This window comes from Macaca thibetana, chromosome 10 (genome assembly GCF_024542745.1).
Source record: "Macaca thibetana thibetana isolate TM-01 chromosome 10, ASM2454274v1, whole genome shotgun sequence".
NCBI lineage: Eukaryota > Metazoa > Chordata > Mammalia > Primates > Cercopithecidae > Macaca > Macaca thibetana.
In genome coordinates this window covers 50790790-50803250 of record NC_065587.1, presented here as the reverse complement: position 1 = coordinate 50803250, position 12461 = coordinate 50790790, and the positions used below count along the sequence as shown (strand labels likewise).

At 43.6% G+C, this 12461-nt stretch overlaps 2 protein-coding genes across 14 annotated transcripts in view; one reads left to right on the top strand and one right to left on the bottom strand.

The window, feature by feature from the left end:
- DDX27 (DEAD-box helicase 27) overlaps window positions 1–12461 on the top strand; it is a 135242-nt gene that overhangs the window by 16494 nt on the left and 106287 nt on the right. The window lies entirely within an intron of this gene.
- The window catches only part of STAU1 (staufen double-stranded RNA binding protein 1), an 80471-nt gene that overhangs the window by 28862 nt on the left and 39148 nt on the right, over window positions 1–12461 (bottom strand). For 10 of the 13 annotated variants that reach the window (XM_050807449.1, XM_050807452.1, XM_050807460.1 and 7 more), the window contains 2 exons: window positions 11900–12038; window positions 9910–10075 (listed from right to left, as the gene is read on the bottom strand). In XM_050807449.1, coding sequence (XP_050663406.1) covers window positions 9910–10075; window positions 11900–12038 — 305 coding nt within the window. The remainder of the gene's footprint in view (window positions 1–9909; window positions 10076–11899; window positions 12039–12461) is intronic. The other 3 variants (XM_050807454.1, XM_050807455.1, XM_050807456.1) reach the window with 1 other exon arrangement.

Sequence of the window (12461 nt, the reverse complement as noted above, 5' to 3'; positions counted from 1 at the left end):
AAATAAACTAGGTGCTCAGACTGTCATAAGACTTTGAACACCATGTACATGCCCCAATTTTCAATGTTCTGCTCATTCTATCAGCCCAATTAGGTTTAACTTTTATTTTTATTTATAACCTATTTCAAACATACAGAAAAGTACAGATAATAACGTAACAGGCAATTTCCTGGATTTAACCAATGTCAACAGTTAGGTGCTACTGACATCAGACTGTTTTTTTCTGTTTTAAGAAAAACAATAAGCCATGCACGGTGGCTCACGCCTGTAGTACCAACACTTTTGGAGGCTGAGATGGGTGGTTTGTCTGAAGCCAGGAGTTCAAGATCAGCCTAAGCAACAAAGTGAGACCTTAATCTCTACAAAAAAATTTTAAAATTACCCAGGTACAGTGGAGTGTGCCTATAGTACCAGCTACTGGGGTGGCTGAGGCAAAAAGATCACTTGATTGATTGCCCAGGAGTTTAAGGCTGCAGTGAGCTATGATCGTGCCACTGCACTCCAGCCTGGGTGGCAAAGCAAGACTCCACCTCTTAAAAAATAAGGCAACAGGCCAGGCAAGGTGGCTCACGCCTGTAATCCCAGCACTCTGGGAGGCTGAGGCAGGCGGATCACTTGAGGTCAGGAGTTCAAGACCAGCCTGGCCAACCTGACGAAACCCCGTCTCTACTAAAAATACAAAAAGTAGCCGGGCGAGACTCCTGTCTCAAAAAAAGAGGCAATGGCTGGACGCGGGCGTGGTGGTTCATCACACCTGTAATCCCACCACTCTGGGAGGTCAAGGCGGGCGGATCACAAGGTCAGGAGATCGAAACCATCCTGGCTAACGCGGTGAAACCCCATTTCCACTAAAAATACAAAAAATTATCCAGGCATGGTGGCGGGTGCCTGTAGTCCCAGCTACTCTGGAGGCTGAGGCAGGAGAATGGCGTGAGCCCGGGAGGCGGAGCCTGAAGTGAGCCGAGATCGTGCCACTGCACTCCAGCCTGAGCGACAGAGCGAGACTCCGTCTCAAAAAAAAAAAAAAGGCAATGAAGTCCATCTCACTATCATTCCCAGGGCAGTTAATCACTATCCTAAAGTGAGACTGCATCTTTCCCAGCCGTGTTTTTAAATGAATATATTTTTGTGTTTTGAAAACTCACATACCTCATTCTCAGAAATTGCCTTTATCATTATTATAAATCCAAACTTATAAGTTTACACTAATGACTGTAATCCCAGCACTGTGGGAGGCCAAGGCAGGAGGGTCACTTGAACCCAGGAGTTTGAGACCAGCCTGGGCAACATAATAAGACCTTATCTCAGCAACAACAACAACAAAAAATATTTATTTTTGTTGTTGTTGAGATGAAGTCTCGTTCTGTTGCCCAGACTGGAGTGCAGTGGTATGATCTCGGCTCACTGCAACCTCCATCTCCTGGGTTCCACTGATTCCCCTGCCTCAGCCTCCCAAGGAGCTGGGACTACAGGCACATGCCACCATGCCTGGCTAATTTTTGTATTTTTAGTAGAGATGGGGTCTCATCACATTGGCCAGGCTGGTCTCGAACTCCTGACCTCAGGTGATCCACCCGCCTCGGCCTCCCAAAGTGCTGGGATTACAGGCGTGAGCCACCGCGTCCAGCCAAAAAAAAATTTTTTTAGTAACAATTTATATTAATGAAATGGTCCTTTTCTATTTTATATACATGTATCAAGGTTCCACATAAGACTGATAGAAAACTATGGGTCTACTGCTCAGTTCCACACCCTAAGCCAGTGGTTCTCAACCAGAGCAGCACTACAATCACTTGAGAGCTTCACAAGTTCAGATACTGGAGCCTGCTCCAGACAATTGAACTCAAATTTTTGAGGGCATGGCCTGGATAGCAGTTTTATTTATAGTATTTGTTTATTTTTTAAATAAGTCCCCAGGTGACTGGAGTTGCGATTCACTGCTCTAAGCCATTGCTTCCAGAGGAGTATCATTAGGAACAAAGCAGCCAGTAAAATAAAAATGCAAAAACCATATATTTGAAAATGAAATTATATTGCTCTTTTACATAGTTTTTGTTTGTTTTTTGAGACAGGGCCTCAGCTCTGCTGCCCCGGCTGCAGTGCAATGGCATAATCAGAGTTCACTGCAGCCTTGATCTCCCAGGCTCAAGCAATTCTCCTGCCTCAGCCTCCACAGTAGCTGAGACTACAGGTACTTGCCACCATTTTTTTTTTCCAAGTATTTTTGGTAGAGATGAAGTCTCTCCATCTTGTCCAGGCTGGTCTCAAACTCCCGGGCTCAAGTGATCCTCCCACCTCGGCCTCCCAAAGTGTTAATTATAGGAATGAGCCACCACGCCTGGCTCATTAAAAATTTCCTATTATCCAGACTGAGAAAATGTTCCAACTAGGGAGGCAGCAAATGGTTCAAAACTAATCCACAAAAACCATTCCCACCCAGTAAAATGAGGAAAGTTTAGTGAGCACCCAGTCTTGTCTTCACAACACAGGAATTACTGTTAACACTGATTCCATATGTCTAGTTCAGCAATAAAATCCAGGCAACATTAAGAAAGAGGCCAGGTGTGATAGCTCATCCCTATAATCTCTGCACTTTGAGAGGCCACAGTGGGCGGATCACTTGAGCCCAGGAGTTCAAAACCAGTATGGGCAACATGGCAAAACCCGCATCTCCACAAAAAATACAAAAATTAGCCAGGTGTGGTGGTGCACGGCTGTAGTCCCAGCTACGAGGGAGGCTGAGATGGGAAGATGGCCAAGAGGTCAAGGCTGCAGTGAGCCGCAATTGTGCCATTGCACTCCAGCTAGGGTGACAGAGGAAGACCCTATTTCAAAACAAAACAACAGAAAAGAAAGAAATGCTCTGAACCATACTTAACCCTCACAGTATGCTAGGAAAATCAGCCATCACCATTTAATAATGGCTCCAACACTCTTTTATTTTTCTATATCTAAAGCCATTTTACAAATAATTTACCAAATAAAAGGATGACAAAAGCCATTTTATCAGACATTTTAACAAGAACTTAAACACAGCAAACCCAGCTTCTTATCCCAATGTTTCTAATTTGGAAGGCATATATACCCCAAAAAAAAGCAAGGTCCTCTATATGCAACTAACTGCTCATCGCCTGCTGCACCTGCACCTGCACCTGGGGCACAGCCCACCTGCAGAGATGTCAGATTCCAAGTCCATCTCCAACCGGTTCTAACTTATCAGGACCTCAGATTCTTCATGTACTGGCACTATCAAAACATACTCCTTTTGAAACAGACTCATAATTCTATTGAAGAGAAAGCAGCCATTTCTTTGCTCTGTAAGTGCAAAATGCTTTCATTTTTGGATTTATAAACACCAACGGAAGGACCAATCCAGTGACTTTTGTCATTTTTATATCTACTTTCTTCCAATCACCTTTGGACACACACCTCCTTGTGCATTTGTTCACTTATTTTGTTAACAATAAGTGGTAAGAAATAAATGTTGGCGGCCAAACATAAAAGAATGTTGTCACGCGTATTTTTTTTTAATGCAAACAGGATGGGGCAGGTTCTTGTTGAAAAATGTTGCATGATGAAGTCCTTTCTGTTGAATGACTAGATGAGAATACCACATTTCCTTTCCATACATCAGAGAAATAATCACCAGCTGATTCGTGAGTATGGGAAAATTTATGCTAGCATCTGAAGACTCACAGTCTGAGATTTTGCTTAGACAATCTCACCATCATCATTAACGTCTGGAGTGCTGCCATCTATCTGTCTTTTTGTGTTCATCTTCTGATTTGTTAATCATCAGAAATGTCTTCCACTGTCAGTTCTCTTCTCCTTCACATTACAGATGAAAAACAGAAAAATTCTGGATTCTCACTTGGGTTCAATGAAAGCAAAAAGGAGACTCAAAAGATGGTGTCTCCAGTCTTCTTTTTTTAACTTCTTGAAAGATAATGCAATAGACTAGGCAAGGCCATAAGAATAAAAAAAGATGGTGTCATCATGACAATTATTTCACTATTATATATCCACCTCAGAGGCTTTATCATTCTTCCATTTTCTTATGATTTTCATCTCATCTGGTATATGTGGGAGTAGATGATGAATAGTATTGAAATAATTACGTGGAATAACAAATAGCAAAATGTTCAAAACGCAGGAAAATTAAGATCCCTAAGATCCCATCATGTAAAGGTTTATAAAAAGGTCCAAAAGGCCCCTATGATAACTGTAAGAAAGAATGAGTTTTGCACTATTTAAAAAATATATATACTTTCTCTCAGTTCTTTATAATACCTCTAAAAAAGAATACAACTCATGTAATATCATTCCTTAAAGAGCTTAAAAAAGCAGCTTCAAAAACGAAAACCTGGCTGGGTGCGGTGGCTCATGCCTGTAATCCCAGCACTTTACGAGGCCAAGGCGGGCGGATTACGAGGTCAGGAGCTTGAGACCAGCCTGGCCAACATGGTGAAACCCTGTCTCTACTAAAAATATAAAAATTAGCTGGGCGTGGTGGTACACACCTGTAGTCCCAGCTACTTGGGAGGCTGAGGCAGAAGAATTGCTTGAAGCTGGGAGGCAGAGGTTGCAGTGAGCCGAGATTGCGCCACTGCACTCCAGCCTGGGCAACAGAGTGAGACTCCATCTCAAAAAAAAAAAAAGAGGCCAAGTGTGGTGGCTCACGCCTGTAATCCCAGCACTTTGGGAGGCCGAGGCAGGTGGATCACGAGGTCAGGAGATTGAGATCATCCTGGCCAACATGGTGAAACTCTGTCTCTACTAAAAACACAAAATTAGCTGGGCGTGGTGGCACATGCCTGTAATCCCAGCTACTCCGGAGGCTATGGCAGGAGAATAGCTTGAATCAGGGAGTCAGAGGTTGCAGTGAGCTGAGATCGCGCCACTGCACTCCAGCCTGGCAATAGAGCAAGACTCCATCTCAAAAAAAGAAAGAAAACCTGAGCCAGGCACAAGCATGCCTGTAGTCCCAGATAATCAAGAGGCAAAAGGATCACCTGAAGCCAGGACTTCAAGGCCACAGGGTACTATGATCATGTCTGTGTATAGCCACTGCACTCTAGCCTGGGCAACAATAGTGAGACCCATCTCTGTTAGAAAAAAAAAATAATAAAAAGAAAACTAGGTCCAATGAACACTGAGGAAACAAGAGGGGTTAAAGTCTCCAATTTTAGGCCAGGTGCTATTGCTTATGCCAGTAATCCCAGCATTTTGGTAGGCCGAGGCAGGTAAGTGGTCACTTGAGCTCAGGAGTTCGACACCAGCCTGGGAAACATGGTGAAATCTCATCTCTACCAAAAATACAAAAATTAGACAGGTGTGGTGGCATGCACCTGTGGTCCCAGCTACTTGGGAGGCTGAGGTGGAAGGACTGCTTGAGTCCAGGAGGTGGAGGTTGCAGTGAGCCAAAATCACACCACTGCACTCTAGCCCAAGTGACAGAGTGAGGCCCCATCTCAAGAAAATAAATAAATTAAATACTTAAGTATGCACCTGTCCCAAGTGAAGATAAGGACTCAAAACCAGAAAGAGCTGCATTTATTCATTTTTACAAAAGTATAAAAAAGTATTTTAAAAACTTCAGGCTGTTTACAGTGGCTCATGCCTGTAATCCTGGTATTTTGGGAGGCCAAGGTGGGCAAATCATTTAAGCCTAGGAGTTTAAGACCAGCCAGGGCAACATGGCGAAACCCCATCTCTACAAAAAAATACAAAAATTAGCAGGGCGTGGTGGCATGAATCGATAGTCCCAGCTACTCAGGAGGCTGAGATGGGAGGATCACCTGAGCCCAGGGAGGTCAAAGCTGCAGTGAGCCTGCATGCTGGGCCTCTGCGCTCCAACCTGGGCAACAGAGTGAGACCCTGTCTCCAAAACAAAAGAAAAGAAACAAACAAAAATACATACACACTTACAGCTGGCTCTACTGTTTACTGAAACACCAACAGGATCACACTGTACACACAGTAACAGCTCTGCAACTTCATCCCCTTTCATGCCTGTGTATACGAGATACCACACTCGTACTCATGGGATAAACATAGCCATTTTTTTAACCACTTCCCTAGTAATGGGCATTTAAGCTAGCTCCTGTTTTTCTCTATTACAGATACTGTAGCTATGACCATACTGCTCCTAATAGCTCGGACACTGAGTAAAACTCATCCTCCGTTAGCACAAACCTTAGATTAAATAAACAAATAATCCATGCACTTTCTTAACTTGGGGCCTTTGCAGCTGCTGCTCCCTCTCTGGGCATACACTGTCCCTGCTCTTTGCTGATCTTTAGTCTCAGCCAAAATGTCTCTTCCTCTGAAAAGACTGCTCTGAACTCACCACCATTACTCCAACCTAAATGAAATACTTTACGTTCTTCTAATCCTTGTCACTTTTCCATCCTTGTACTAACTGCACTTTTTGCTGATATTGATGTTAATGTGTGGCAGCTCCATTTGACCAAGTTCACAGGAAAAGGGACGGCACTGGCTGTTTTCAACTCAGGGTCTAGCGCAGCGCCTGGCATAGAGGGCCCAGACTATACCTGTCCTGTAGACAGCAAGTGCTGGCTTTACTGCGTATCTTCTAGAGAAGATGCATTGATCCACCACACAATCACATGCTCCAAAAATTTGCCACAGCTAACCTGACAATTTGTTTAAAATTATCATTTCCAATGCTGGCAGGCTGTGGACAGACAGGTTGCTTATGGCCTGTCAGCAGGTTGTAAAATGGCACCCTCTTCCTGTGGAGAACTTGGCCATATGTACCACTGTGCATACCCGCTGGTTCAGCAATTCTACTTCTAGGACTGTGGACAAAGACTTTACTGCAACAATGTTCTTCCCGACCCATTTCATAAGAGGGAAAACTACAAACAACCTAAATAATCAAGTCCCTGCTGGAAAACAAAGCAGTGCATTCACTTAGTGGAACACTTTGCAGCCATTAAAAAGTGCTTAGGTGTGTGCTGAATTTGAGTCCTCCAAGGAATTTTAAGTAAATGACGTAACATATTCAAAATATACACGTCAGTGAAAAAAGGTGTTTTTGTTGTTGTTGTTGTTTTTTCCCCAGCAAAGCTCCTCAGAGTTTTCACAGGACCCAGTGAGAAAACAGCCCAGGAGAACATGTCCACAACAACTGCTGCCCTCAGGACTGTGCCAACCAACGCTGCTCTAGTGAGTGAAGGTGGGAGACTCAGAAATACCAATAGGCACTTATCCTTTGTAGCAATACTGTCATCATTCTCATGGAGGAGTCAAGGGGAAGAACTGCTGGGGAAGTGCTGACAGCGCTTAGATCCGTGGTTCTCCAACCTTGACCATACCTCAGAATCACTCCAAGAGCTCACTAACAACAACATGGCTGGGTATGGTGGCTCATGCCCGTAATCCCAGCACTTTGGAAGGCCAAGGTGGTCAGATCACCTGAGCTCAGGAGCTTGAGACCAGCCTGGGCAGTACAGTGAAACTCCATCTCTACTAAACATACAAAATTTAGCTGGGCGTGATGGTAAGCACCTGTAGTCCCAGCTACTCGGAAAGCTGAGACACAAGAATCGCTTGAACCCAGGAGGTGGAGGTTGCAGTGAGCCAAGATCATGCCACTACACTCCAGCTTGGGTGACAGGAGACTGTCTCAAAAAAAAAAAAAAAAAAAAAAAAAAAAAACCCAGCAAGAACAATAAAAGCAAAAGCCAGATTCCTGAGTCTTACCCTAGACCTACTGCATTAGAATCCCGGGGTTGGGCCTAGAATTTCTTTTTTTAACTTCTCAAGTGATTGTGATGCACAAAATCCATATAGCAGTGTCCAGCAATTGTTTATCAACTATTGGCTGGAAGTACTAGAAATACCTATTCCATCTGACTCCAATTAAGATTAGCACCAGTCAGGTAAAAAGCTGAAGAGCCTCCAAAATAACTCAAATTCCACTACCTTTTTGGTGTTTTAACAAATCTCACCACTGAAAAGCTCATCCTTTTAACTTCACTAAATCCTCCTCTTTTAGCTACAGCCTCATTTTCTTTGATTTGGTCCTTAGTGGGCCATGGAAACAGATCATCTACTAGAATAGGTGATTACAGTGGAAAATGGAAACGCAGCGTAACAAAAGAAAAACAAATCGTTCCTGTGCAGCCAGCCATGAAGCCCGAGCTGGGTCGCCCTGGGTGGCAGTTGGATACAACAGACCTCAGCAGGCACCCTGCCCAAGGTCCGCTTGGGTCTACACCTCTCATCACATACTTAGCCCACTGTTCTGTGCAGGATCTTCTTGTTCTTTGTGAACATGTTTCCTGGTGAAGAAAAGTCAAATGCTACCCAGAGATATTTTCAGGTGGCATTTCCTGCTGTGATTAAACAGAATTATGAAATCTCAATGTTTTCAATTCACTGGGCTTCTTCTGGCCTTTGTGACTCTACCTGTGATAAGATTCTGCCTGGCCAAAGATATTCACTAATGCTTTGACCCCCTCAATGGCATGGAGTTACTGATTCCCTAAGAATTATATTGCTATTGAGTCACAAAAACGTTAATAATCCTTTTCCTATCATGGTGGTTTTAAAGCATGGTCCCTAATTCTTTGACAATCCCTTCATCATCTGGAAATGGGATTCTCCATATTGTGAATGTACTAAAATCTACTGAATTGTACACTTACACTAGTCAATTTAGGTTATATAATTTTTACCTTCAATTTTTTTTTTTTTTTTTCTGAGACACAGTCTCGCTCTGTCCCCAAGGCTGGAGTGCAGTGGCACAATCTCGGCTCACTGCAAGCTCTGCCTCCTGAGTTCACATCATTCTCCTGCCTAAGCCTCTCGAATAGCTGGGACTACAGGCTCCCACCACCACGCCCGGCGAATTTTTTGTATTTTTAGTAGAGACAGGGTTTCACCGTCTTAGCCAGGATGGTCTCGATCTCCTGACCTCATGATCTGCCCGCCTTGGCCTCCCAAAGTGGTGGGATTACGGGCGTGAGCCACTGTGCCTGGCCACCTCAATTTTTTTTTTTAAGTGACATTTTATATCTCCTTCCTTTGAATCTGGGCTCTGTGCCTGCTTGACCTGTAGAACATGGCAGACACGATGCTGTGATTTCTGAGCCTAAGCCTTAAGAAACTGGCAGCTGCTTCCATTTCCCATCTTCTAGGATGCTTACTCTGGGCAACCAGCCACCATACCATGAGGAAGTGTAAGCAATCCTTCCATAGGTCACCCAGTGATGAACTGAGGTCCTGGGGCCAGAGACCCAGCTGAGCTCCTAGCTGACAGCAAGCACCAACTTACCAGCCACACGAGTGAGCCATCTTAAAAGCAGATCTTCCAGCCCCCTGCAGAGTCACCTCAACCAAAGCTGTGTAGAATGAAGACAAGCTACCCTTACCAAGCCCGGCCTCAGTTGCAGACTTATGAGCAAAATAAATGCCTGGAGATGTTTAAACCATCACTAAATTCTGTGACGGTTTGTTATGAGGCAATAGATAACAGGCGCTTCTATATAATCAAGAGTGGCTGGTCAAAAACAGCTTCAGAAAATTCTCTAACCTGGTACCATATATCACAAGCAAAATCTTCAGTACTGAAGACTTCATCCGTACATGTTCTTCACAACTCAATTGAATCGCAAACTTTCTAACGTGTTCACACCATGTCACTCAAAACCATGCCATAGACTGAAAAAGAAGGCAACTGACTTTCTTGTTAAGAAATTTTAAAACGAAAAAAGGGGTAAAAAGCAAGAAAGCTACAGAGCATAAAATCTTGGAGGCATTCAAATAAAAATTATGGACAGCTGTCAACATGCCTTCTTAGAAAAGATAACGTGCAGTGACATCTCCCCACTACCCTCCCACCCTGTCGAAGCGTCAGGGAGCCTGGGCTCCGCTCCTTACCTCCAGCCTCTCCGGTGGGGGCTCATTCTGCAGGATCCTCAATGCTTTGGCAGCAGCATCATGTTTCGCAGCCTGTCTTGTCTTTCCTTTCCCATTAAATTGCTGTCCTCCCACAGAAAGTTCCACTTGATAAAGTAAAGGTGGAACTGGAAATGGGTAAAAGTACCTAGAAATAAAAGGAGGTTAGGCAAATTACAGTCTCAAGTTGATAAGTCACCTATACACTCTCTGGCAAATGTTCCTTCATCACGATCCTACTCACATTAGTGTTTGATGCTAATCACTCTTCATCAATATATCCAGAGATTTCATAAAAGCTTAAACTGGATTAGAATTGCTACACAGTATAAGAAAAGAGTTTTTAGCAATCCAAACTTACATCTCAGGAAACACAATGGCTTAGAAATTATGAGTTTATCATGCTAACCTGCACTGACAAAATCTAAAATGAATTAGGCTTTGGCGGAGACAGACACTTGGTTTGCTCTGCCTTCTCAAACCTTAGCTTTAAATTTGCATGTCTCCAATAGAAGGCTGGGAATTTTAACGCACAAGTCTTTTAGAAAGGACCCTCATTTCAAGAAATCCCAACAAGCTGTAGCCTACCTAGCAGAACCCAGTTTCTCATTCATTTCCCTAGCAGAACCCAGTTTCTTATCCATTTCATAGCTTGTATTTTTAAAATGGCTTTATCCCCCAACAGAGAGCAGGGAAATGAAGAATTCCATTTTGTTCATCATCTATCCACTAATTTTTTTTTTTTTTTTTTTTTTTGAGATGGAGTTTCTCTCGTTGCCCAGGCTGGAGTGCAGTGGCGTGATCTCAGCTCACTGCAATCTCTGCCTCTTGGATTCAAGTGATTCTCCTGCCTCAGCCTCCCGAGTAGCTGCGATTACAGGTGCCCACTACCAGGCCCAGCTAATTTTCATATTTTTAGTAGAGACAGGGTTTCACTGTGTTGGCCAGACTGGTCTCAAACTCCTGACCTCGTGATCCGCCCACCTCAGCCTCCCAAAGAGCTGGGATTACAGGCATGAGCCACCGCGCTCGGCCTCCACTAATGTCTTACTACTGCCGGCAAAAGATTTTTTAATCCATGGCATTTTCAGGTTTCAATTAATATTTTACTGCAGCAAAGCTATTTACAAAGCGCACAAGTTCAAAAGTCAGAAAGTACCCAATTATCAGGTAATCTACAAATGCTGGGAATCACTGTCTTGCAGGAATCATGATGCTATGGGAATCATGTTTGAATAAGATTCAGTTACACAAAGCAGTTACAAGGGTGATCTTTAGCCAGGCTGCTAGAGGGCACAAGCCACACTGCCAGTGAGAAATATGCTCAGGCCCTTTCCAAGAGCAGTAAAGAAGCACAAAGGGCCGGGTGTAGTGGCTCATGCCTTTAATCCTAGCACTGTGGCAGGCTGAGGCAGGAGGACTCCTTGAGCCCAGGAGTTCAAGACCAGTTGGGGCAACATAGGGAGACACTGTCTCAATGAATTAAAACAAAAAAAAAAAAAGAGGGGCGGCCGGGTGCTCTGTGAGTTTGGGACTCACTTTGGGAGGCCAAAGTGGGCAGATCGTCTGAGGTCAGGAGTTCAAGACCAGCCTGGCGAACATCGCAGAACCCGGTCTGTACTAAAAAATACAAAAAAAACTTAGCCGGGCGTGGTGGCAGGCGCCTGCAATCCCAGCTACTCGGGAGGCTAAGACAGGGAGAAATCACTTGAATCCAGGAGGCTGAGGATGCAGTGAGCCGAGAAAGCGCCACTGCACTTCAGCCTGGGCGACACAGCAAGACTCTGTCTCAAAAAAAAAAAAAAAGCAGGGGAGGGGCACAAGGCACAAGAGTAATTAAGACCGACTTCAACATTTGGCAGGCCCAAACCAAATCATTACTCCCTCCACAATCTAGAGGTACTAGTTTATGTAAAATATCACATTTTCACCTGTATTTTATGGAGAAAAAAAAAAAAAAACTCACACATACCTCGGGGGATAAGCACCTCCTCTCATGTTGTAGTTATAGGTGGACTGCATCCGAGAGTAAGGGTCAACAGGCTTATACATTGGTTTTTTTCCAAGTTTCATGCACAGTGCATTTAGTTCTACAGTAGGAGTTATGCTTTCTACAAGAAAGAATCGACAAATAACTGTTTTGTTCTGATATGAGAATGATACTCACTAAAATAAAATGTAATAGCATGCTTTCTGCTAATCGGATTCATGATACATAAAAGGACCTGGGTCACTGCTAGGCATCAGACAAGGAAATCCAAGAATATGCTGTGATTTCTCGATATTTATATACAGTCAACAGCACAAAATCTACTCTGAGGGTTATCAGAGGAGCCACAATTTAACCCAAGACATTATCAGTGAAAGCTATATGGTACAGCTGTCAGAAATAAGTTCCAAAACACATCAAATTTCACGATTAAAAAATCCCATGTAAATGTCCAAATTATTTTAGTGTCTGAGAATATTTAATCAATATAACCTTGGTTGTACTGATTTACAGGATTATTGGCTTGCACTCAGAAGTATATCTG